At 45.4% G+C, this 26,662-nt stretch overlaps 1 protein-coding gene across 2 annotated transcripts in view; it reads right to left on the bottom strand.

Moving 5' to 3' along the window:
• LOC126297612 (uncharacterized) overlaps positions 1 to 26,662 on the bottom strand; it is a 229,024-nt gene that overhangs the window by 80,164 nt on the left and 122,198 nt on the right. For both annotated transcript variants that reach the window (XM_049988617.1, XM_049988618.1), the window contains 3 exons: positions 21,287 to 21,694; positions 6,225 to 6,644; positions 5,490 to 6,137 (listed from right to left, as the gene is read on the bottom strand). In XM_049988617.1, the coding sequence (XP_049844574.1) occupies positions 5,490 to 6,137; positions 6,225 to 6,644; positions 21,287 to 21,694 (1,476 nt within the window). The remainder of the gene's footprint in view (positions 1 to 5,489; positions 6,138 to 6,224; positions 6,645 to 21,286; positions 21,695 to 26,662) is intronic.

The following is a 26,662-nucleotide window of genomic DNA, read 5'->3' as shown; positions in this document are numbered from 1 at the left end:
TTTCTTGTGCTTTTTTAAGGATCAGATAACTCTGAAATTAAAAGAAAATTCATATATTTATTGCTGTTTCGTTCCCTTCATCAGTTTAATGAAAGGAAGTACGATTTTTCAAGATGGTAGTACCGAATAACCATGAGCCTTTGCACCACTGTCTGGTGCAAGAATAACTAGGGAGGGTTTTTATGCCTTCAGCCCACTTATTAGTTCAATGATAGTTTTTATTCATGTTACATGATCCTTCCGTTGTATTTGTCGATTGAACAGTCCAGAGGTTTACTGCTGTTCCATAGCTTCCAAAAGCCACAATATTTTGGCGATCAGACATGTCGCCATCGTCAGTTGCATTGACAAACTGAGCTCCTGAACACATGCAACATACAACCCCTCCCCCTGCAAGCTGTTCCTTCACAGTCGACACCCGAGGGCATGTGTCGGCAACCGTGGAGACACTTGCACCATCGTCTGTGGTAGCATCGACGTAGTTCCTCTGTCCTCCATCATCACCATATCAATGTGTTTGCTGAGCAACATCTTGTTTACAACCAGTTCTGGTTCCCAAGCCTTACTGAGATTACAGCCGCAATCCCAATTGACAAGATTATCCATGGTGTCCTTCTCCAAGGACATTGTCCCAGTATGTGGAAACTTGCACTAAAATCCTGGTATGTTCTTATTCTACCACACAATTCTCTGACAAATAGTGCTCTGCGACCTCCAACTTGTTGGGGTACACCAATCGATTGTGCCACTGGTGTTCTTGGCATCCGCCTTTGATGGTGCACACTGCCAGTCCAATGTATGTCTTGCCACACTCGAACAGAATCTAATATATCCCGGCCTTCCAAACACTGATGTCATCTTTAACACTCCCCAACAATGCCCGTGTTTTACTGGGAGGGCAAAAGACAGTAGTTTTTCAGTAAGCGGCCAACTTTACCTGATAGCATTCCAGCACATGGTACTGAAGGCCGTGGCGACCTCTCCCGCTGTGATTTCTCCACAGGTTGTACTGTACTGTTGGGGTGAAGAGTGCACTTCATCTGCCATTCTGAGTATTAATGGCAACGAGTCCGGCAACTGAAGAGTCCGTTGCAGGGCAGCCAAAGAAGGACAGCTCACCAAGATATGGGCCACTGTCATCTGGGCACCGCATCAACACTGAGGCGAGCCATCACGGTGCAGGAGATACCCGTGTGTCACCCAAGTGTGGCCATTGTGGATCCGACAGAGAACGACAGAGAACCACAGAGTCCCTGTGAGAGGCCCACGTGGAAGTCTTCTACACATTCGTAGCCTCCTTAATGGCACGCAGTTTGTTGTGCATACTGAAGTTGAGCCATTCCGTCTCCCAAAGCCACAAAACATTGCGGTGCAGTGCTGAACGCAGGTCAGTTGCAGAGAAGCTGATCTCCATAAGCGTTTTCCGCCTAGCTTTAGTTTGACCAGCCTGTTGGCAACTTCATTGCCCGTGGTTACAACATGAGCTGGGGTACAGTCAAACACCACTGAATGACTGGACCATTCCAGGGCATGGATGGACTTCTGGATGGTCGCTACCAAAGGATGACAAGGGTAGCACTGGTTGATAGCTTGTAAGCTGCTCAAGGAGTCAGTACACAGAAGAAACAACTCCCCAGAGCATGAACGGATGTGCTCAAGAGCACAGGATATAGCCACCAGGTAGGCAGTGAAAACACTGCAGTCATCGAGCAAGGAATGTTGTTCAATATGGCTCCCATGGGGATACACGAAGCCGACTTGATCATCAACCATCAAGAAGTCAGTGCAAACCACTCCATGGCCTCGGCACATGTCAAGAATCAAGAGGAAGTGGCAGCGGAGAGCCATGGGTTTAACTGAGCCCTTAGGGCCATGTGAAAGGTCCAGGCGAAGCCACGGCCTAGGTGTACACCATGGTGGTGTACGTTAATGGACCTCAACTATAGGTGGTAAAGGTAAGGACTTCAGTTTGGAAAGAAGGGATCTGACACAAACTGTCATTGGAAGCCCTGACCTGGGCCGCCAATCTGGGAGATGAAGCCCCGTGGGTGGGAAAAGGAGATGGTAATTCGGATGTGCAGGAGAACTATGAATGTGTGCAACGTAACTGGCCAGCAGTTGTGCACGCCTAACCTGCAATGGAGGGACTCTGGCCTCCACCAGGACACTGGTCACCGGATTTGTCCTAAAAGCTCTTGTCGCTAGGCGAACACCACAGTGGAAAAATGCTGAGGGGGCCACTGACCCATAAACCAAACTCCCATAGTCAAGGCGGGATTGAACAAAGGCTCTGTAGAGCTGGAGCAGTGTAGAGCGATCTGCACCCCAGTTGGTGTTGCTCAGGCAGCAGAGGGCATTGAGGTGCTGCCAGTACTTCCACTTCAGCTGACAAAGATGAGGAAGCCACGTCAATCGGGTATCAAAAACCAGTCCTAAGAATAGATACGTCTCCACTACAGTAAGTGGATGGTCATTAAGGTTAATTTCTGGATCCGGATGAACGGTACGACGCCAACCAAAATGCATGACACATGACTTCGCGGGCAAAAACTGGAAACCGTGCGCTAGAGCCCATGATTGCGCCTTGTGGATGGCTCCCTGTAGGCACCACTCAGCAACACCAGTACTGGTGGAGCAGTACGAAATGCAGAAGTCGTCTGCAGACAAAGAAGGTGAGACGGACGGCCCTACAGCTGCTGCTAGACCATTAGTAGCCACTAAAACTAGAGATATACTCAGTACAGAGCACTGTGAGACCCCAGTCTCCTGGATATGGGGGGGGGGGGGACTATGGGAGGTACCAACTTGGACATGGGAAGTATGAAGCGACAGGAAATTTTGGATGAAAATTGGGAGTGGGCCTCTGAGACCCCACTCGTATAATGCGGCAAGGATATGATGTTGCCAGGTCTTGTCATACACTTTTCATAAATAAAACAAGACAGCAACCACGTGCTGGCGTCTGGAAAGGCTGTTTGGATGGCAGACTCAAGGGACACAAGATTATCAGTGGTAGAGCGATCCTGGCAGAAGCTGCCCTGACATGGAGCCAGTAGGCCACGTGACTCCAGGACCCAACCGAACTGCTGACACACCATATGTTCCATCAGCCTACAGAGAATGTTGGTGAGGCGGATGGGCCAATAGGTATCCAAATCAAGCGGGAGTTTACCAGATTTGAGCACCAGAATGATGGTGCTCTGCAGCCATTGCGATGGAAACACGATATCGCACCAGATACGGTTGAAGATGATGATGATATGTTGCTTGTAGTCAGATGAGAGCTGTTTAATAATGTGACTGGATCTGATCTGGTCCAGTAGCTGTGTCGGGGCAATGTGCAAGGGCACTGAAGAGCTCCCACTCTGTAAATGGGGCGTTATAGGATTCGTTGTGGTGTGTAGTAAACGAGAGAACTTTCCCTCCAGCCGCCGTTTGAGAGTGCAAAAGGCTGGGGGTAATTCTCCAACGCAGAGGCTTGAACATAGTGCTCAGGAATAGCGTTTGCGTCGGTAGATAACACACCATTTATGGTAACACCCGGAACACCTGTTGGGGTCTGGTACCCAAAAACACATTTGATCTTTGCCCAGACTTTGAAGGTGTCACACAGCACCCAATGGTGGAGACATATCTCTCCCAATACTCCTGCTTCCATCCTTTGATAAGTTGGCAAACGCGGGCACAAAGCTGTTTAAAGGTTGTGAAGTGGTCCAGGGAAGGGTGCCACTCATGCCGTTGTAGAGCTCGCCAACGCTCCGTAATTGCTTCAGCGACTTCCGGCGACCACCAAGGGACTGCCTTTCACCGGGGCACCTTAAAGAGTGAGGGATTGCTTTGTCTGCCGCACAAACAATTGTAGTCACATGCTGAACCATCACATCGTTGTTACCGTGTGGAGGAGAGTCAACGGTGACATCAGCGGTGAAAGTTTCCCAGTCCGCCTTTTTTAAAGACCATATGGGCAGGCATCTGTGGGCCTGACACAGGGGCAGTGACAGGAAGATCGGAAAGTGGTCACTACCACACAGGCCGTCATGTGCTCTCCAGTGGATAGATGGGAGAAGTTCTGGGCTGCAAATTGATAAATCAATGGCTGAGTAACTACCATGAACCACACTGAAATGTGTGGTGGCCCCAGTATTTAAGAGGCAGAGGCAGAGGTCAAGTTGTGACAGTAAATTTTTGAGATCTCTGCATCGTCGCCTAAGCATGGTGCCACCCCACAAGGGGTTATGGGCGTTAAAATCTCCGTAAAGTAGGAAAGGTTTAGGGAGTTGATCAACCAATTCAGCTAATACAATTAGGGATACTGCACCATCTGGAGGAAGATATACATTGCAGACAGTTATTTCCTGCATTGTCCTTATTCTGACAGCTACAGCTTCAAGAGGGGTTTGAAGGGGCACAGTTACACTATAGACTGAGTTTAGGACATCAACACAAACTCCACCTTACACACTATTATAGTCGCTATGGTTCCTGTAATACCCCTTATAGCACCAGAGGGCATTGTCGGGAACCAGGTTTCCTGGAGGGCAATGCAGAAAGCAGGTGTAAAACTTAACAGTTGCTGTGTTTAGGGAAGCTCTTCAGAGTTGGTAGAGTTGTATTCACATCTATCGTTCTCTGTGGCAGCCAGATGATGGAGGAAAGAATGTTTCTAGTTGTAGGTGGCACTACTACCAACAAAATAAAATTTGAATATCACTATGTACCTCATTAGTAACCAGTATGGAATTTATCCCACTGTTTTGAAAAAACTTCTAAATTATTCACACCTGTATTTCAAGTTGCAATTGAGCTTAGATCACAAACAAAATGTTTTCCCAACCAAGAACATGCAATCAACAAACGGTCAAGTAACTGTGCTGTACAGTATGTGCTTGTAAAGTGACAGGACGGCAATTAAATTTATTGAACAGGAAACTAACTGGCTAATCACTGACAAAATAAGAATGGGCATACAATCATGAAAATAAGTGACTGTCTGCTACATAAGTACTCAGACATAATACACACTCTTCAAAGATGCACCACATTTATCTCATTTTCATATTACATAGACAGCAGATCACCTAGCAAACAAATTGTTACTTTCTAAAACACAGTCAGTAAATAAAGGAAAATGTATGATAAACAATCCATTGTCTACAATGCTGTAAGACAGCACATTGTATATCATCAATTTCTTCAACTATATTGATGCTGTTGACAGTCACCTGAAAAATTTTTTGAGTAAATAAAGGGGCACAGGGTGGAAGTCACAGAAAATTTTAAGTGATAGGTACCATTAGTATATTTTACCTATGGTCGACTCACCTTAATAGAAATTTGAGTATCAAGGAGCATGGAGGCAACACAGTCTGATATCAGTGGCTGAAAGTGTGAATAACTGGCTCATTGGAAAAATGTGAAAAACAGATCTACCAAAACATGATACAAATAACAGCTTGCATCACAACTACAATTCAAATATGAGTACTTACATCTTGCTTGATAGAAAATATTCCCAGAAGCTCTTCTGTTCAAGAATCTTTCATAACGTGATTCTCTTTGAACACTTTTTATGGATTTAACATCAAACTTTACATTCTCCAAATTATCAGCAGAGTTCATCTTCAGTTCACAGGGTTGTGCACAGCCCGGCTCCGCAGTGCGCGCCCCCGCCACACGGTCCGGCTCCGCAGCGCGCGCACCCGCCACACGGTCCGGCTCCGCAGCGCGCGCACCCGCCACACGGTCCGGATCCGCAGCGCGCGCACCCGCCACACGGTCCGGCTCCGCAGCGCGCGCACCCGCCACACGGTCCGGCTCCGCAGCGCGCGCACCCGCCACACGGTCCGGCTCCGCAGCGCGCGCACCCGCCACACGGTCCGGCTCCGCAGCGCGCGCACCCGCCACACGGTCCGGCTCCGCAGCGCGCGCACCCGCCACACGGTCCGGCTCCGCAGCGCGCGCACCCGCCACACGGTCCGGATCCATTTCATATGCATGTTCACTGCCTGCCTCCACTTCACAGGCACAGTCCGGCTTCATTTCAAAACCATTCAACAGTTTTTCCATCATTTCAAAAGTGTTTTCAAAAATATCTTCATCAGTTGAGGAACTGTATTCCTTTGAACAATACATCACGCCTAAAATGAAGAAGAAAAAATTATCTTATATTCTAATTCATAAAAAGGAAATTAAAGCTATCAATCCTTTAATTATCAATACTGTACCTGAAACATCAGAAGAGGTCCTGCTGTCCAAAACACAAGTTTCAGATGCAGATGAGGAATATGTTTCATACTTCTCCAAATTATTAATATCCCGTACTATAGCTGACACTTCTGATCGAAACGTACACTCTGAGTCGATACTTGCATCATCACAATCACTATCGAAAGCCTTTATATGAGGGGAGGCAGATGATTGTAAATTTAAATTCTCAGATATTACAGTAGTAATTTGGTTTGCTCTTGCCGATTGGTCTGCTGATATAATCACTTGAGGATGAAGCACAGAAACCACATTTGTGGTAGTATTTCCATCTGCTTTTTTAGTAGTAATATCAGCATTTCCAGTTGGTAAGGAAATGTGTGTGCCACACAGCACTGAAGCTTCAGCCAACTGCTCATGGTTGTTTAGTAATTCACGTCCTTGGAAAAAAAAGGTATTGCATGACGAAAAAAAAAAAAAAATGCGACAAAGGAAATGTGATAAATTTTATAAATTATAATTACAAACACTGTAAGTACCCTGTACTTGTGACAGAGAGACGATACAAAACTATTCTATCAGAAGTGTTCAAGCAAATATCTAAAGCTGATAAATTGACATCAAAACATTCCTAAAACCTCATTAAATGGTATTACAGGTCATCCATGGGGAGTTAATCTCTGCTGAGGTGTGCGAGGAGAGCAGATAGAAGAGGCTATAACAGTATGACAGAAACATAAACTGGCTGCTATATCAGGGAAAAATTTGTCATACTTTAGCTGTCTTTCACCTTTATCTGTCAGTGCTTAAGGGCAAACATTCTAGAAACAAGTAACTGACCCCCTCCAAGACCAACAATGCCAAATAAAATGCTGTTAGAGATTGGGACAATTACACGTTTCCTTCTACAGTACGAAAACTTGCAATGAGAGAAGAATGTTGTTGTAGACGATAAACAACTAAACAGAAAAGGAATATCAAAAATTATTGTGGATTCAAGGTGGACAAATATACAAGTCTTCTCATTACAGCAGAAGACACAATAATAATAATAATAATAATAATAATAATAATAATAATACGATGCACAGCACCATTTCAGAGTTATTCAGCACTGAAGTTAGCCAATCAGGCCATTGCACCTGCAGATTCCAGCAGCCTGCTAGAAACAGTGTTGCCAAATGTGTTGTTCGTTTGGAGTCCTAAAACTCAACAAGAGAGCAATACAAAAACTGGACAATGGGACGGTGGTAAGGATGGAACCTGAACCACTTTGTGATCAAAAGCATCAGGACACCTGGCTGAAAATGTCTTACAAGTTCATGGTGCCCTCCATTGGTAATGCTGGCATTCAATATGGTGTTGGCCCACCCTTAGCTTTGATGACAACTTCTACTCTCAAGTTCAGTCAGGTGCTGGAAGGTTTCTTGGGGAATGGCAGCACATTCTTCGCCGAGTGCTGCACTGAGGAGAGGTATTGACGTCTGTCTGTCAGTGAGGTGTGGCATGAAGTCTGCATTCCAAAACATCCCAAAAGTGTTCTATAGGATTCAGGTCAGGACTCTGTTCAGTTCAGTCCATTACACGGATGTTATTGTCATCTAAACACTCTGCCACAGGCCATGCGTTATGAATAGGTGATCAAACGTGTTGAAAGATGCAACTGTTGTCCCCGAATTGCTCTTCAACAGTGGGAAGCATGAAGGTGCTTAAAACATCAATGTAGGCCTGTGCTACAGTAGTGACATGCAAAACAACAAAGGATGCAAGCTCCTTCCATGAAAAACACAACCACCTCCAAATTTTACTGTTGGCCTACTACACACGTGCTGCCAGATGACGTTCACCAGGCATTCACCATACCCACACCTGGCCATCAGATCACCACATTGTGTACCATGACTCGTCACTCCACACAATGTTTTTCCACTGTTCAATCGTCCAATGTTTATGCTCCTTACACCAAATGAGGTGTCGTTTGGCATTTCCCAGTGTGATATGCCACTTACGAGCAGCCGCTTGAATCATGCAATCCAAATTTTCTCGCCTCCCACCTAACTGTCATAGTACTTGCAGTGGATCCTGATGCAGTTTGGAATTTCTGTGTGATGGTCTGGATACATGTCTGCCTATTACACATTACAACCAACTTCAACTGTCGGCAGTCTCTGTCAGGCAACAGACGAGGTCGGCCTATATGCTTTTGTGCTGTACGTGTCCCTTCACGTTTCCACTTCACTATCACATAAGAAACAGTGGAGCTAGGGATGTTTAGGAGTGAGGAAATCTCACGTACAGTGACACCCAATCACCTGACCACATTCAAAGTCCACGAGTTCCGCAGAGCTCCCCTTTCAGTTCTCACGATGTCTAATGCCTACTGAGGCCGCTGATAAGGATTACCTGGCAGCAGGTGGCAAGACAATGCACCTGATATGAAAAACGTATGTTTTGGGGGGGGGGGGGGGGGGGGGGTGTCCAGATACCTTTGATCACATAGTGTATCATCTGTGTTATGATAACAACTGACACTAATTGTCTGGTGGACTGCTTGAATTTGTGCACCCAATGGCCTGATTGACTAAATTCACTTCTAATTAACTCAGAAATGACAAAACATACATAATTTTTTTTTCCAAACCATTATTTCGTAGCTTGCAACATCCTTACATACTTTTCAAACTGTTTCTGACCACCGACACTTAATAGTTAAATTAGTAGCCTCAGTGGATAAATGAAAAGGAAAATAAAAGTACTAAAACTTTTTTTCTAAGATACACCATTTTTACAGATTCAACTCAGCAGCAGCTAAATTTCTGAGATATGTTACACTGAAAATAGATTATTATAACACAAATCTTTAGCCACTTCCCACTGAGCAGAGACAGAAAGCTGAAGATCAGAAAGAGGAAACCTTAATGGCTGAATCTAAGATAAGCATAGGCATATGTCCTTTACACAAATGTGTGATCGCAGTCACTCGACCTTTTAGACAAGTGGTAGGTGCTCACCATGGTACATCAATTTCACTGCAGCCTCTCACTACGAGGAATAATCTGCAGAATTTTTTGTGAAGACCTTCCATTGTTTTTTCATGCAGGGGATGATGTAGCTGATAAAAGGAAGACATGACAGCAATTCTGAGACATGTTGCCAGATTCATTACCAGTCACAGTTCAGTAAGTACAAGAGTCTTACAAAAATGCTACAAGAGCTTAGCTGAGAATCCTTGGAGGAAAGATGATCTTATAGTGTAATCTATTGAAGTTTAGAAAACCAGTATTTATGAGAGACTAGGTTTCATACAGGAGCACACAGGAAATCATTTCTCCATTTGCTCCAACTGCGAGATGGACAAAATAGAATAGTGGCACTGAGTCACCAAAACATCAACATGAGTTCACTGTAATGCTCCTGACACCATTGTAGCACAGTTCTGGCTCCGAGAGATAGACAATTATATTGCTGAAAGATGATGTTGCTATCGGGGAAGACACTGCATCCTTAACTCTTTCTTGAATAATGTCAGGCTTTGTGTGGAGGTTTTTGTATTTTGTATTGATATAGTCTTTGGTAAGCAGATACGGAACAGTTGGTAAACACAATTCCTCTACACATGTTGAGAATCTTCCTATGTTCCACTTATATATATATTTATATATTAACTGTTTCCTTCCAGAAGCAATGAAGCAAGCAATTATGCCACAATGATTAGTGAAGGAGGTGTGTGGTTCTTTAAGATTCATTTTGACACCTGTAGGAGACTTTTCACCCTACAAGATCTCAAATGCTGTAAAGTCTTAAGTTTTAACCAACTCCTTCAGAGTCCTTCATTTAAGCTACAACATTTTGAGGTGACAGTTTTCAAGCAGCATTATGTGACTTGTCTGCCTTTTGAAGAGAAGCAGCGCATCAGGCAGCATATGCATTGATTAATACTGTCATAGCTTCAGGCAGGCCTCAATATCAAACCAATAAATACTTCAATGGCAGGTTTTTTTCCTCTTTACAGTTATTTCTTCCACATCTGTTTAACATTCATTTCCATTTCACTGCAAAATAAGACGACTTTGCTGAAGTTAAGGAGCTTGTGTTCTTTTGCAGTAATTTAGTTAAAACATAGGTTCTTACTACTAAATGGCTTGATTAACTGGTGAAATATGACTCCTACACAGCACTGTTGCATTGTGCTGGCATTCTATGGATTTTACAGCTCCTACAATTGCCCCCAGATATTTCTGAATGTAGAATAATACTTCCTTAAATATCTTGTTTTCTTACTTCAACGCAGTGAATAGATTTTGAAACATTCCTGCCCTGTTGCTGTTATTCCTCAGTGGTATCATGGTATGACATGAAGATTTAGGGTTCGATTAGTGGTTAACCATATGTATACACTGATAAGCCAAAACATAATGACCATTGCCTACCATAACATCAGATGTCACCTGGCAGTGTTGCAGGCATGTGACGTGGTAACAAAAATATGTAAGTGGAGCAGAAATGGAGGGTTGTCACTATAGATACGGGCTGTAAATGGGGAAGTCCACTGAGATAAGTGAATTTGAGAAAGAGCAGATTATTATTACGCAGAACCTGTGAATGAGTATCTCAAAAACAGCAAAGCTGCTCGTTCATGTATTATTGTTGTGAGCATCTATTGAAATAGGTAGGAGGGCAGCAAAACTACCACTACACACCAAATGGATGAGCATCCACGACTCTTCCCAGAACATGGGGTTTGGAGGCTTGTCTGCTCAATAAAGTAGGATAGATGGTGACCTGTGGCAACCCTGCTAAAGACCACAATGCTGGCACACACAGAAGCGTTTCAGAGCACACCATTCATCGTACGATTGTTTAACATGGAGATGTGCAGCAGACCTACACTACTTGTTGTCATGTTGACCCAGAGACATTATCAATTACAATTGCAGTGGGCTTGGGATGATTGGGATTTGACAGTCTATCAATGGGAATGTGTCAGCTCTTTGGGTGAATCACATCTTTGCTACACTAGGTCAATGGTCGTCTCCATGAACACAGTCGTCAAGGTGAACGGTGACTCAAAATTTGCAGCATGCCACAGAAGCAGGCTGAACGGAGCAGTATTATGCTATGGGAGACTTTCTTTCGCACTTGCATGAGACCTGTGTTAGTAATTGAAGACACACTGACAGCTGCCAATCACCTGCATACCTTCATGCTGGATGTCTTCCCCGACAGCAATGTCATCTTCCAGCACCGTAACTTTCTGTGTCTTGGAGTCAGAACTGTGCTACAATTGTTTGAGGAGCATTACAGTGAACTCTTGTTGATATCTTGGTGAGCAAATTCATTTGATGCAAATCATATGGAACCCACCTGGGCTGCTACTGGGTGTTATCACCAAATACGCAACAGCGGTCCATTATTTAAGTGAATTACAGGGCCTGTGCAAAGACATCTAATGTCACATATCTCCACCAACCTACCAACATACTGTCGAATCCCTGACATGTAGAATAAGTTATGGATTTAATTGGACAAACAAGCTATTAAGCACGTGGTCATAAGGTTTTGGTTGAACAATGTACATGTAAAATTGTAAGATCCCTATAACTAATGAGGAAGGGGAGAAATGAACATCAAGATAAGAAAGGAGAATACAGAAGGGAGGGGGGAAAGGACAGCTGAGAGGGAGAGGAGGGGGAGAAGACTGGTGGGTTGGTTTGGGGAAATGGACGAAACAGTGAAGTCATCGGTGCCATCAGATTAAGGCAGAAAGTAGTCCATGTCTTTTCAAGGGAACCGTCCTGCAATATGTCAAAAGCAGTTTAATTTAGGGAAATTCAAGAAACCTAAATCGGGATGGCTAGATGCAATTGTGAACTGTTGTCATCCCAAGAGGTGGAGGTGAGGTGAGGGGGGGAGGAGAGGTGGGGGCAGAGGGAGGGAGGGGCGGAGGAGAGGTGGGGGCAGAGGGAGGGAGGGGCGGAGGAGAGGTGGGGGCAGAGGGAGGGAGGGGCGGAGGAGAGGTGGGGGCAGAGGGAGGGAGGGGCGGAGGAGAGGTGGGGGCAGAGGGAGGGAGGGGCGGAGGAGAGGTGGGGGCAGAGGGAGGGAGGGGCGGAGGAGAGGTGGGGGCAGAGGGAGGGAGGGGCGGAGGAGAGGTGGGGGCAGAGGGAGGGAGGGGCGGAGGAGAGGTGGGGGCAGAGGGAGGGAGGGGCGGAGGAGAGGTGGGGGCAGAGGGAGGGAGGGGCGGAGGAGAGGTGGGGGCAGAGGGAGGGAGGGGCGGAGGAGAGGTGGGGGCAGAGGGAGGGAGGGGCGGAGGAGAGGTGGGGGCAGAGGGAGGGAGGGGCGGAGGAGAGGTGGGGGCAGAGGGAGGGAGGGGCGGAGGAGAGGTGGGGGCAGAGGGAGGGAGGGGCGGAGGAGAGGTGGGGGCAGAGGGAGGGAGGGGCGGAGGAGAGGTGGGGGCAGAGGGAGGTGGGGGCAGAGGGAGGTGGGGGCAGAGGGAGGGAGGGGCGGAGGAGAGGTGGGGGCAGAGGGAGGGAGGGGCGGAGGAGAGGTGGGGGCAGAGGGAGGGAGGGGCGGAGGAGAGGTGGGGGCAGAGGGAGGGAGGGGCGGAGGAGAGGTGGGGGCAGAGGGAGGGAGGGGCGGAGGAGAGGTGGGGGCAGAGGGAGGAAGGGACGGAGGAGAGGTGGGGGCAGAGGGAGGAAGGGACGGAGGAGAGGTGGGGGCAGAGGGAGGGAGGGACAGAGGAGAGGTGGGGGCAGAGGGAGGGAGGGACAGAGGAGAGGTGGGGGCAGAGGGAGGGAGGGACAGAGGAGAGGTGGGGGCAGAGGGAGGGAGGGACAGAGGAGAGGTGGGGGCAGAGGGAGGGAGGGACGGAGGAGAGGTGGGGGCAGAGGGAGGGAGGGACGGAGGAGAGGAGGGGGGCAGAGGGAGGGAGGGACGGAGGAGAGGAGGGGGGCAGAGGGAGGGAGGGACGGAGGAGAGGAGGGGGGCAGAGGGAGGGAGGGACGGAGGAGAGGAGGGGGGCAGAGGGAGGGAGGGACGGAGGAGAGGTGGGGGCAGAGGGAGGGAGGGACGGAGGAGAGGTGGGGGCAGAGGGAGGGAGGGACGGAGGAGAGGTGGGGGCAGAGGGAGGGAGGGACGGAGGAGAGGTGGGGGCAGAGGGAGGGAGGGACGGAGGAGAGGTGGGGGCAGAGGGAGGGAGGGACGGAGGAGAGGTGGGGGCAGAGGGAGGGAGGGACGGAGGAGAGGTGGGGGCAGAGGGAGGGAGGGACGGAGGAGAGGTGGGGGCAGAGGGAGGGAGGGAGGGAGGGAGGAGAGGTGGGGGCAGAGGGAGGGAGGGAGGGAGGGAGGAGAGGTGGGGGCAGAGGGAGGGAGGGAGGGAGGGAGGAGAGGTGGGGTCGGAGAGAGGGAGGGAGGAGAGGTGGGGTCGGAGAGAGGGAGGGAGGAGAGGTGGGGTCGGAGAGAGGGAGGGAGGAGAGGTGGGGTCGGAGAGAGGGATGGAGGAGAGGTGGGGTCGGAGAGAGGGAGGGAGGAGAGGTGGGGTCGGAGGGAGGGAGGGAGGAGAGGTGGGGTCGGAGGGAGGGAGGGAGGGAGGGAGGGAGGAGAGGTGGGGTCGGAGGGAGGGAGGGAGGGAGGGAGGGAGGAGAGGTGGGGGCAGAGGGAGGGAGGGAGGGAGGGAGGAGAGGTGGGGTCGGAGAGAGGGAGGGAGGAGAGGTGGGGTCGGAGAGAGGGAGGGAGGAGAGGTGGGGTCGGAGAGAGGGAGGGAGGAGAGGTGGGGTCGGAGAGAGGGATGGAGGAGAGGTGGGGTCGGAGAGAGGGAGGGAGGAGAGGTGGGGTCGGAGGGAGGGAGGGAGGAGAGGTGGGGTCGGAGGGAGGGAGGGAGGGAGGGAGGGAGGAGAGGTGGGGTCGGAGGGAGGGAGGGAGGGAGGGAGGGAGGAGAGGTGGGGTCGGAGAGAGGGAGGGAGGAGAGGTGGGGTCGGAGGGAGGGAGGGAGGGAGGGAGGGAGGAGAGGTGGGGTCGGAGAGAGGGAGGGAGGAGAGGTGGGGTCGGAGAGAGGGAGGGAGGAGAGGTGGGGTCAGAGAGAGGGAGGGAGGAGAGGTGGGGTCAGAGGGAGGGAGGGAGGGAGGGAGGAGAGGTGGGGTCGGAGGGAGGGAGGGAGGGAGGGAGGAGGGAGGGAGGGAGGAGAGGTGGGGTGGGAGGGAGGGAGGGAGGGAGGGAGGGAGGAGAGGTGGGGTCGGAGGGAGGGAGGGAGGGAGGGAGGAGAGGTGGGGTGGGAGGGAGGAGAGGTGGGGTGGGAGGGAGGGAGGGAGGGAGGAGAGGTGGGGTCAGAGGGAGGGAGGGAGGAGAGGTGGGATCAGAGGGAGGGAGGGAGGAGAGGTGGGATCAGAGGGAGGGAGGGAGGAGAGGTGGGGGCGGAGGGAGGGAGGAGAGGTGGGGGCGGAGGGAGGGAGGAGAGGTGGGGGCGGAGGGAGGGTGGAGAGGTGGGGGCGGAGGGAGGGAGGAGAGGTGGGGGTGGAGGGAGGGAGGAGAGGTGGGGGCGGAGGGAGGGAGGAGAGGTGGGGGCGGAGGGAGGGAGGAGGGGTGGGGGCGGAGGGAGGAGGAGGGGTGGAGGGAGGAGGTGGGGGCGGAGGGAGGGAGGAGGGGTGGGGGCGGAGGGAGGAGGAGGGGTGGAGGGAGGAGGTGGGGGCGGAGGGAGGAGGAGGGGGCGGAGGGAGGAGGTGGGGGCGGAGGGAGGAGGTGGGGGCGGAGGGAGGAGGTGGGGGCGGAGGGAGGAGGTGGGGGCGGAGGGAGGAGGTGGGGGCGGAGGGAGGAGGTGGGGGCGGAGGGAGGAGGTGGGGGCGGAGGGAGGAGGTGGGGGCGGAGGGAGGAGGTGGGGTGGAGGGAGGAGGTGGGGTGGAGGGAGGAGGTGGGGTGGAGGGAGGAGGTGGGGTGGAGGGAGGAGGTGGGGGCAGAGGGAGGAGGTGGGGGCAGAGGGAGGAGGTGGGGTGGAGGGAGGAGGTGGGGGCGGAGGGAGGAGGTGGGGGCGGAGGGAGGAGGTGGGGTGGAGGGAGGAGGTGGGGTGGAGGGAGGAGGTGGGGTGGAGGGAGGATGTGGGGTGGAGGGAGGAGGTGGGGGCGGAGGGAGGAGAGGTGGGGTGGAGGGAGGAGGTGGGGGCGGAGGGAGGAAAGGTGGGGGCAGAGGGGGTGATGTTTTGCCTTTTCTTCCAGTTCTGTTAAATCACTGCTAGGCATAGTGCTTGCATCAGCAGCCAGCTCAACTTGATATGTATGTGAAATTTTAGTTTTCAGAGCCCCAGCTGCTATTTCCAATTTTCATTTGGCTGCTGCATACAGACTATGCTGAGCAACTGAATGCAGCTTTGCAGGAGATACTCCTAAGCTAGTTAAGCTAGTACTGAGCACAGATTTTCAGGAGTCTTCACCTTCACATTATTGTTATTTATACAGCTTGGTGATAAGTCGTCACATGCTTGTTTTTTATTAATAAGTTTGATACAGGTGGGACATATTTTCTCCCCAGAAATTATGCTAAAGCTTCTCATTTTGAAGGTCTTTGCCTTTTTTAAACTAATTTCATGCAATCCAGATGAAACAGATCATTTATGGAATTTGAAGTATTCACAGCAAATTTTCTTATGTAGAGATAATCTGCCTTTGTGGAACACACACACACACAAACATAAAACACTTAAATCACTGTTGCTTCTCCATAAGTTCTTGTTCTTCACTGGTCAGTTCATTCATGCAAGTCAGGGCATCATCACATATATCTTGCAAACACTGTCCAATAAAACACTGCCTACTTGTACTTTCCATACTGCTACGGTCATTAAACCAATATTTGTCATCAATAATTCAAAAGATGATTGGTGTAACGTAAAAAGTTATTAAATAATGAAAAGTCATTCTATCCCATTGTTTCATTACAAAAGTATTTCACATTATTATTTTAACATTAGGGGACTTACTTTTGTTTCGGAATGAATAGTTAAAAACAGCAACAATTGAATTTTTGACCAATAAATGACTCTCGGTACAACTCAGTACAAGAGCAGAACTGCATGCTCAGTGAACACACGACTCAAAAAAAGGAAACTGGATGATGCAATCCATATAGTGCAATAAAACAGTGTTCTCAGATATGATTTCTTCCTAATGAAATCCAGTGTAGCCAACTTCAGCAATTTAGTGGTGACATGGTAGTCATGAATTAGCAATTTCAATATTTCTTTTACAATAACATTGTTTTCTACACTTACCAGTATTTCTACAAATGGATTCTTTTTATGTGACATAATGGAATATTTAAAATAATGTTGTAAATTTTTTGAAGGCATCTGTGACTAAAAAAAAATCAATCTTCCACTGCAAAAACTGTAGGGACTATTGAATTTTTAAACTGTAAAGGAGCTTGTCTATGAATACCTAAATTCCTGCATCTATACAACTTTATTTATCATAAGTGATAAAGTAACTGACCTGCAAAATTTACAATTTGGAAATGTGAATATATCTAGGTAAACTTACACTACCCAAAATTTCAAGGATGTGGAGGCGACTGGAAGGGCTCTGTTACACATTTAGTACCCAACCATCTCTACATGGTCAATTTAGCCTCTGAACATCCATTATGAACAACAACTGTACAGCTACAAACCCCCCCCCCCCCCCTTAAAAAAAAAAAAAATCCAACGGCACCATAGTATGCATAGGAAGTGAGCATGAGAATACTTGCAATAGAACTTGGGTTTCCACTGTAGACTAGATTACCAATACCACAAAAAAGCTAACTTGCAGGCTGTGCAATACCTAAGATTGAAAGATTCTATCTATTGGTCAGACAACATCCCTAAAATGGGTTTGTTTCTCAAGATGATAATGCCCTGCACACTGTTAAACCTGTAACACCTTCCTCTAGGAGGCAGGAAACAAAAGGAATGGAATGACCTGAGGTACCTGCTGATACAATGCCACTTCTTGCAGTGTGTTGTCACTGAAATGTTCCTCACGCACTAAATGACCTCAGGAGGGGTATCATCAAAATGTGAGACTGGCTTCACCATTTTACAACAGTTACATCACATTTCCCTGGGACACACAAGATGTTACTCTGTCTGAAATATCCATGCAGGGTAATATGCTGGGTCGGTCCTACGTGTCAAAAAATTTTCTATCCTTTCAGAAAAGTTAGATATGCCAAACGAATAAAATTTCTTTAGAAGTCATCACTGTAGTATTGACTCAAAAGTCTATAAACATAAAATCAACCTGCAAACCTATGCCAATTTCAAAGTAGGAGTTTATTTTGTTACAGTTAGGACATAATGTCTAATCTCGATACATAGTAGGATGCTGCTACAAAGAGATGTAAGTAACATTCAGAGTTTACCCATAAAGTTTCAAGAATATAGATCCCCAGTGAAGCACAAGGGCAATAGCAATGCTGTTTTTGATGGTAATGATGGCGAGGGGCCTTGGCTAACAAATGTGAGCTGGCTCGATCACTTACAGGTGCTGACATAAGTTCTAATCAGGTTTCACGAGTAGTGTGTTTTGGCGACGTGTCAAGAGTCAAGATTCAAGATACAGTAGTTAATGGAGCAATGATTCGCAATTAAATTTTGCATTAAACTTAAAAAATCTGGTTCTGACAAGGAAAACTTCCCATCACACTGCTCGCAGATTTGGTGGTAAGATGGCTGAGTGGATAGCTCATCAAAAACTGAACGAAGTTGAAACATGAAAACAGGAGAAAGGTGTACTGAATTGTGAAAGAAGAAAAATAGAAACAGTGTACAGCACAAGCTCATTATATCCAAACATCCAAATGTCAAGTGAAGTCAAATAGCCAAGGCCTCGTGCTCATGTGGTCCCGGTATTCGATGGCAAAGTGGGAGATCTGTGTTCAAATCTCCCTCATGCCCCATCCCCCCACCCCCTTTTCTTTTTTCTCGCAGAATTATGAACTGTCCATGCAACCACTGACATGTCTGTCTGCTGTATTCAAATTAGTGTGTTTGTAGCGGTGTAATGTCCATTTGCAACAGCAAGGTGTAAGGAAGAGACCTCCAGACGTACGTACTGTCTAGTACTTCCACGCATGTACCACACGTTACGACTCTTGCGTTCCTATTTGCAAGTTCTGACTCATGAATTCCTTTGTTGTAACACAGTTCACATCCATTTACTTATTGTTTTCATTTTGATAAGAGGTCTATATGGCCTCCTGCCTTTTCTCACTATTCATCACATTTACTTGCGAAGGTAATATATTCTTACTACATGACTCATATTCTATAACCGACATATACTATGACAGTTGCTAAGACCACAAGAGGAGAAGGGACAAGGAAAAGGGGAAGAGAGAGATCTGAACGTGGTTCTCCCACCTTGCAGTCCAACACCATGACCACACAACCACGACGCCATGCTTCTTCCAATGTTCTCAATGTTGCACATCTTGAGCTTGGACTGTTCACTGTTTCCATTTTGTTTCTTTTTTCACAGTTCAGTTCACCTCCTTCCTGTTCCCATGCCTGATCTGTGTTCAGATTTTAACGGGCTATACACTGGGCCATCTTATCACTAAATCGAGTGAGGTGTGTTAAGGAATTTCCATTGCGAGATGGTGGGCGATTCAGGATTTCTTAGAGGGATTGGTGTCCCAGCCAAGGGTTTATACGTAGCACAAGACGTGGGGCAGAAAAGAAAACATAAATGACAGCAAGTGCCCATCAATGTCCCAAATGCAGGAAAATGTATGGAAAGTGAGAAACATTTGAATGGGAACTGATGCTTAAGTTCAAGAATGATAGCAGAGTATTGTGATATGCTGAAATCTAATTCCATTTTCTGAGACAAATTTCGGATGAAAAAAGTGTGCACACGAATGGTCCTGGAAGTGATGACTGATGAACAGAAGGAAAGTCATGTGCTGAAGTATAGTGAGTTCTTGGAATGCCATGAAAATGATCTTAACTTTTTGGACAGTGACAGGCAAAAGTACATAGATTTTACAGTATGAACCAGAAACAAAAGATAAAGCAGTGAGCAGCACACAAAAAAATTCACCTCGTCCAAAGAAAGTCCGCATGAGCAAATCCAAGGTTAAGGCAATGTTCATTGTCTTTTCTTGATACCAAAAGGTCTAATGCACTGTGGATTTGTGTCTCAAAGACAAACAGTTAATGACCAATTTTACACTCAAGTCCTTGCTTACTAGTGGGAAGGATTGAAACTTATTAGGAAAGACATCATAAACAAATTAATTCTGTATCGCAGCACAATGAGCCACACTACCCTCCTCATGCACGAGGGTCTCACCTGCCCTGGCTGTAGTACAGCCCTGACTTGACATCAATGGACTTCTTTTTGTTTCCAGGACACCATCATAGATCATTGGAGGGGGTAAATGAGGGTTCAATGTGCTGCCTTAAGGTGGCTCCCATGATGCCTTGCCATTCAGGAAACCTGTACAGACTGAGTGATGCTATGGCAGCAAAGTGTAGATGCGGAAGAAATGTACTTTGAAGATTTTTAAGGTTTTGTATGTTTAAAGCAATGAATCTCCTTAAAAAAATATTCTTGAAAGTTCTGGGACAGATCCTGTACGATAGTAGTTTGTGGACATGTCTCTGCTCAAAGGATCTGCAGTTAATTATGGCCAAGAGTGACAGCAATTCATTCTCATATTCTGTAGAGAATCTGATGGGTACTCATCAGGCACTGGTGCATTATTGGGCTTTTGCAATTTAAGCTACTTTGCAGCAACACTAGTATTTAGTACCGTATGACCCAATTTCGCAGTGGTACAGCTATTCAATAAAGAAAATTTTCTTTTGTGAAGGCATATTTGAAGAGTGAATTTTACATTTCACCTTTTGTTTTGCACATACAATGCTTTCCCATTCCTATAGTCTTTATACAATACTTCATAGAATTATTGGTAAAAAAGAGAAAAGGATGACCCACAAGAAAAAGACCACCAAATCCTCAAGTAAGAAGCAATGAAAGAACTCCATCAATGGGATTTAACATTTTATAAATGGTGTGCTATGGTTTTTTTTAACTTATACAGTACTGAACTATTAAGACAAACAGAAAATGACAATTTATTTTAAAATTATCGTAAGAAAGACACACACACACTCTCTCTCTCTCTCTCTCTCTCTCCTCTCCTCCCCCCTCCCCTTCCCCACCATCCCACAAGAAGGTAAAGGAAACAGCAAACCTATGAAGTGACAGTAGTTACTCTGACAGTAACTTCTAGCTGGAATCAAAAACACCCCTTCTAAGATCATTTACCTGAAAGGAAACAAGGTAACCAAACTTGCTGTTACATAATTAGATTTAACAGCATTAAGCTAATTGTCGTCATAACATTTTCACTGAATTAACACATGTTCTTGACTTAAGTAATTTATTAAACTATTGAGTGAGTTTCAGATGATAAAGCAAGTGGTTGTTCTGAATTTCAGGCTGACTGGGTCACTACAATACTATAGTGCGATTGACAACATTGGAGTGGCCAAAGCCTGAAAATACAAGAGGAAACCAAGGACGTCACATAATTCTTGGAACAGACACAATTATCTACCCATTTATCACTGTCTTAAGTTGCAATTTTTAATGTTGTTTAAATGTTCTACTAAAACTGACAAACAGTACCTATTTTAAACTATTTCCAGACATTTACTAAATCAGATAAAAGTTGCACATATGTAGCAATAACAAGGATAGCACGAACTGCCGAATTAAAATACACACCAATGACAAAATATGAGAGGAGCACTAAACGCCTGACAACAAAAAGTGTTGGGAATGGTATACTAAGTTTTGAGATGTAATTTCTCGAGGTTCAGCTATTATTCCAGTGGAGTGGATATAAAAAGTGCCTAAAAAGCAGCAATTCTAGTAGTTTTGCAGTATATGTTAAGACAATGACCAATGTTGACCTCCATGTTGTCAAAAGCTAAAGACAACACAGCATACCCATGAAGGGAGTGTAGTTACTTCGAAAACTATTCAAGGTGAAACTCCTGGCTGAAATATGCTATCAGAGTTGATACTACTATCAATATAATACTCACTTTCAGAAACAACTGGCTGAAGGGTGTTGGTTGAATGTACATCAACAGTCACACTCTCAGATGTAACCACAGACACTTTGTTTTCTCCATTTGAACTGCCAGTTGAGATTAGTTTCTCATCACACAGAGTGCCACCCACATTTGTATCCATACTTCCATTTGCCATCTTGGTTTCAGTGGAAACATTTACAGTTCCTAATGAAGCATGCCTACAGCCCATTACAGAGCTTTCAGTAATGTTGCAACTCTTTGTCAAGTTTTCAGAAAATGAAGTTTTACTATTATCCTCATCCCAGGATTGTTCTAGTCTTCCTATGGCAAATGCCTGCAACTGGGTTTTTGATTGATGTACTGAAGGGGGTGAAATAATTTCTTTTGACAACTCAGTGTCACTTATTAATTCAACACCTGAAAATACAAAAACAAAAATTTGAATTATATCTAAGAGTTATAAACAAGCATTTAAAAAAAGAAAAAAAGCATGACAAAGAAATTATCCTAATGAGACATAAATCAGTAGATGTGGTGTAAATACACAGACAAACAAATGATTACTGTTTCAGAAAAATTCAAAATTCACAAACTGAGCAAGTAAGTAGCTCGTCGGTTGACTATGGCCCTTATGCGAGCAGTTATTCAGCTTGGCACTGATTGGAAGAGTTGTTGGATATCCTGCTGAGGGATAGTGTGCCAAGTTCTGTCCAACTGACATGTTAGATAGTCAAAAGCCCTAGCTGGTTGGAGGGCCCTGTCCGTACTGCTCCAAACGTTCTCAATCCAGTGACCTAGCTGGCAAAAGTAGGGTTTGCAAGCAAGAAGACAAGCAGTAGAAACTCTCGCCATGTGCAGGCGGGAATTATCTTTCTGAAATATAAGCTCAGGATGGCCTGCCATCGAGGGCAGCAAAATGGGGCATAAAAAGTCTTTGATGTAACACTTTACTAAGCATGCTGCAGATGACAACCTAAAATGTCCTGTTATGAAAAGAAATGACACCCCAGAATTTGGTAGTGATTATAAAGCTATGTATTGACAAAGTTGCTTGTGCATCGTTATACAGTTATTAAATTTAATAGTTTTCAATGGTGTTTCATGCTGTTTGGGGCAAAATAATGCTTTAATAAACTTTTGGAAACATTCACTCATTGTGGTTTTTTGGAGTTTTCTGTGCTTAGAAGTCATTTAGTCTATTTTATGTGGTTGTTTTCAGATGATGTTTCTTATTGTTTCTAGTGAAATATTTCTGTAAAATTTTCATTCACTGTTTTAACTTAATCGAGTGTTCCAGCGACCATTTGAATTTTTGGTTGTAATTAATAAATTTTGTGAAGTTTTGTTGGTATTGGCATTACCTGTGGTTTAGTAGTATTAATAAAAGTTGTTGCTTTCTCAGTAGAGAGAGAATTTCGAGACAGCTATGTAACTGGACTTAGGTAACATAGACTTTTAGTTTTTTTCAGTAACTGTAAAATTTTACCATGAGTGAGAAGTGTGGGCTCTGTCATAGGTTTGTGAGTACTGGGTTACGGTGTGGGATTTGTTCAAAGTATTTTCATTGGGGAGAGGGGGGGGATGCAGTGGAGAAGCCAGTGGGCATTCTAGCAAGATCCTCTCCTGGGATTGCAAAATCTGTAGTACAAATAAGTTGATGGAGGAAGAGGAGTGTAAGATCTGTGTCCTTCAGGTGCAGTTACAATACACAAAGGAGGAACTAGATAGGTTGAGGAGGGAATGGGAACTGGCAGTTGGAAAGAAGACAGCAAAGAGGATGTTGTATTTAGACAGTTGTACTTTGTGCAGTAGATTTGACCAACTGTCAGAGTTGAGTGGAGAGGAGCCTCTTGTAGCTGTAGGTGTAGGAAAAATGCACCAGTCCTTGGAAGTTAGGAGGCCTAAGTCAGTTGCAAAATCTAACAGAAAGAAGGTTCTGCTGCTACATAGTTCACATGGTAGAGGTGTGGGCCAACTGTTGCAGGAAGTGTTGGGAAGTGAGTACCAGGTCACCAGCATTGTGAAGTCTAGTGTAGGGTTGGCTCAGGTGACTGACAGCATAGGGGAGTTATGTAGGAATTTTCCGAAGGAGGATCAGGTAGTGATAGTGGGTGGAGCTGGGAATGGTCTTGATAGAGACTAGAAAATTATGTAGGTGGTGACCTGAAAAGATGGCCATTCAAACTGGTGACACCAATGTGCATTTCGTGCAACTGTTTCAGCATAGGCGTGTTAACATAGGGCTGGAGAAGGCACTAATGGCACAGGGCATGGGTCACATTGCAATGATGCCAGTTGAGTCTATCAGTAGAACCAGTTTCACTAGGCATGGCTTGCATCTCAATATGTATGGGAATGGGATGCTGGCAAAGCTTATAGGTAACAGTGTAGTGGGTGGTGGTGGGATCACTCATGGAAAAATTCCTGTAGTAGTTGGTGTTAGAGCTGCACCCTTTTTAGATTAAAGTCAGCTGATAGGTATACCTGTTTAAAGGAAGTGCCTGTAACTAAGGAATCACATTCAGAGGACGTCATGTTTCCAAGTAGGGAAGGAATTAGCATATTTTTTTGAAATATAAGATGTATTAGAGAGAAAGTTATTGAACTGCTTATAGATGTTGACTCTGAAGTTATTAGTACATCGGAGTACAACCTAAATAATTAGACAATTCGGAGGCCTCCTTTACCATGATACAGATTGGCTGGCTGTTTTTCAAAGGGTTCCTTGCGGAGTGGGGGAGTGGCCATGTATGTTAGAAATAGTATTCCGTTTGAGTCCATAGACGTATCACGGCATTGCAATGAACAGATATTTGAACATTGTGCAGGGGCAGTTGAATTTAGTGAAACTAAACTTTAATTGTTGTTGTTTATAGGTACCCTAACTCTGACGTCAGAGCATTTCTGCTCAAGCTAGAAAGGGTTCTTGATTCACTTTATAGGAAGTAACAGAAATTAGTTATACGTGGGGACTTCAATATTAATTTTGAATATGATTGTGCAAGAAAAAGGATGGTAGGTCTCCTGAATTCATATGATCTGATGCAGATTGAGTTTTTTCCAACTAGGGTGCAGGGGAACAGCAGCACAGCCATACATAATATTTTTATTCATTCTTCATTACTAGATGAGCATTCTGTCGGTAAAGGGCAAATAGCCTTTCAGACCATTATGCACAAATTTTAACACTAAAAGGCTTTTGTATTCAAACAAATGTCACATATAATTACAAACTATGCAGAAAAGCTAATCCAACGGCAATAGAGTGTTTTTCAACCTCATCAAGGAACAAGAATGGCAGGATGTTTATAGTGCCAATAACATAGATGACAAATAAAAGGTGTGCATAAAGTCTGGTAACACTTCCAGTTATTCATTGCAGAAGAACTAAACATTGTACAGATGTCATACATATTGCATTTTGAAGAGAAACTCAAAGCATTTTTACAAATATTTGACATGCGAACCATGAGTGAAATGGCAAACATCAATACGGAAATCGAATACTTGCCATACCCATACCAGCATGGCATTGTTGACTGTGGCAGTCACTTCCTGTATTTTCTCCTGGACCTCTGCTACATCACGTGGTAGAGGCGGTACATACACCAGATCTTTAATGTGTCCCCACAGAAAGAAGTCACACAGAGTGAGATCTGGTGATCAGGGAGACCATTTCATGAAACAGCTGTCCCCTGCACACAGAAAACTCACCCTGCACCTGAACTCACCAAGTTTGCTGCTAGCGCTTACTATCGGCAGAATACCAAACTACGCTCTGGCAGTATATATATAAAACTTCCAGGGTTTCTCTTCAAAATGACATATTATGATATCTGTACAATGTTTGGTTTGGTTCCTGTACAATAAATAATTGAAAGTGTTCGCGGACTTGATGTACACCCTGTACAATGCTTTCCTTAACACATTTCTCATGCTCTTTGAGAGTTGCTTTCCATTAGAACATTCTAAAAGGGATACTAGCAGTAAAAGGCAGCCTGAGGGGCTGACTAGTGGAATAAGAATAACATGTAGAACAAAGAATGTTAGAAGTAGACACAATCAAGCTACAGTAGCCCATTACAAACAGTATTGCCAGGTGCTTAAAAATGTTATTAGGAAGGGAAAGAGTATGTGGTATGCAAATAGAACAACTAATTCACAGGATAAAATTAAAACCATGTGGTCAGTTGTGAAGGAAGTGTCCAGTCAGCAGCCATGGTTGACGATTTAAAGTCAGTGTGCAGTAAAAATATTTCTGTTATTGATAAATCAGATATATGTACAGTATTTAACAATCTTTTTTAAGCACTGCTGGTGAAGTAAATAAAAATTTAGTTTTTGCAGGGAGTCATATAACTCTTGGCAAATGCCTTTCCGAGACTGATGTCTGAGATACTACTCTGTGACACAGTCAAGTGGTAGATTGAGTCAATAATTAAATCACTGAAGACTAAGGACTCTCATGGATATGATGGCGTGCCTAGCAGAATATTAAAGTACTGTGCTGCACATGTTAGCCCTGTACTTAGCCATATTTGTCATTTTTCGTTTAGGAAAGGTCAGTTTCCTGAACAATTAAAGCACTCAGAGGTAAAGCCGCTTTATAAAAAGGGAGAGAGAGATAATGTACACAATTTTAGACCTATTTCTATGCCATCAGTGTTTGCTGAAGTTATTGAAAAGGCTGTGTACATAGGGATAATTGATCACTTTATATCACATAATTTGCTATCAAATGTACAGTTCGGCTTTAGAAATCTTTTAGCAACTGAAAATGCTATATTCTCTTTTCTCTGTGAGATACTGGTTGGGTTAAACAAAAAGTTTTGAACGCTTGACATATTTTTTTGATTTATGTAAGGGGTTTGATTGTGTTGATCACAGAAGATTGCTCCAGAAGTTGGACAATTGCCGAATATAGTGAGCAGCTCACAATTGGTTCACCTCTTACTTCAACAACAGATAGCAAAAGGGCATTCTTCACAGTGTTGAACATGGCTGTGATGTGAGTCTGAGTGTGGTACGGTCAAATGGAGGGTGCCCCCAGGGATCAGCTGTTTGCTGATGACACTAGCTTTGTAGTAAAAGATGTGTGCAACATTGGCTCAGTTCCAAATAGTGCAGTTCAAGTCAAGTTCATGACTTGTAGAAAATAAACTAATGCTAAATCACAGTAAGACTCAGTTTTTACAGTTTCTTACACACAATTCGACAAAATCCGACGTATATTAGTGAAACTGAACAGTTCAAATTTCTAGGTGTTCATATATATGGTAAACTGTGATGGAAAGCCCACGTTCAGGATCTTGTTCAGAGACTTAATGCTGCTATTTTTACTATTCGAACAGTATCTGAAGTAAGTGATCGTTCGACACAGAAATT

The sequence above is a fragment of the Schistocerca gregaria genome, chromosome X (assembly GCF_023897955.1).
Source record: "Schistocerca gregaria isolate iqSchGreg1 chromosome X, iqSchGreg1.2, whole genome shotgun sequence".
Taxonomy (NCBI): domain Eukaryota; kingdom Metazoa; phylum Arthropoda; class Insecta; order Orthoptera; family Acrididae; genus Schistocerca; species Schistocerca gregaria.
Note: the sequence above shows the minus strand (reverse complement) of the source record. Positions and strands in the feature narration are given on the sequence as shown.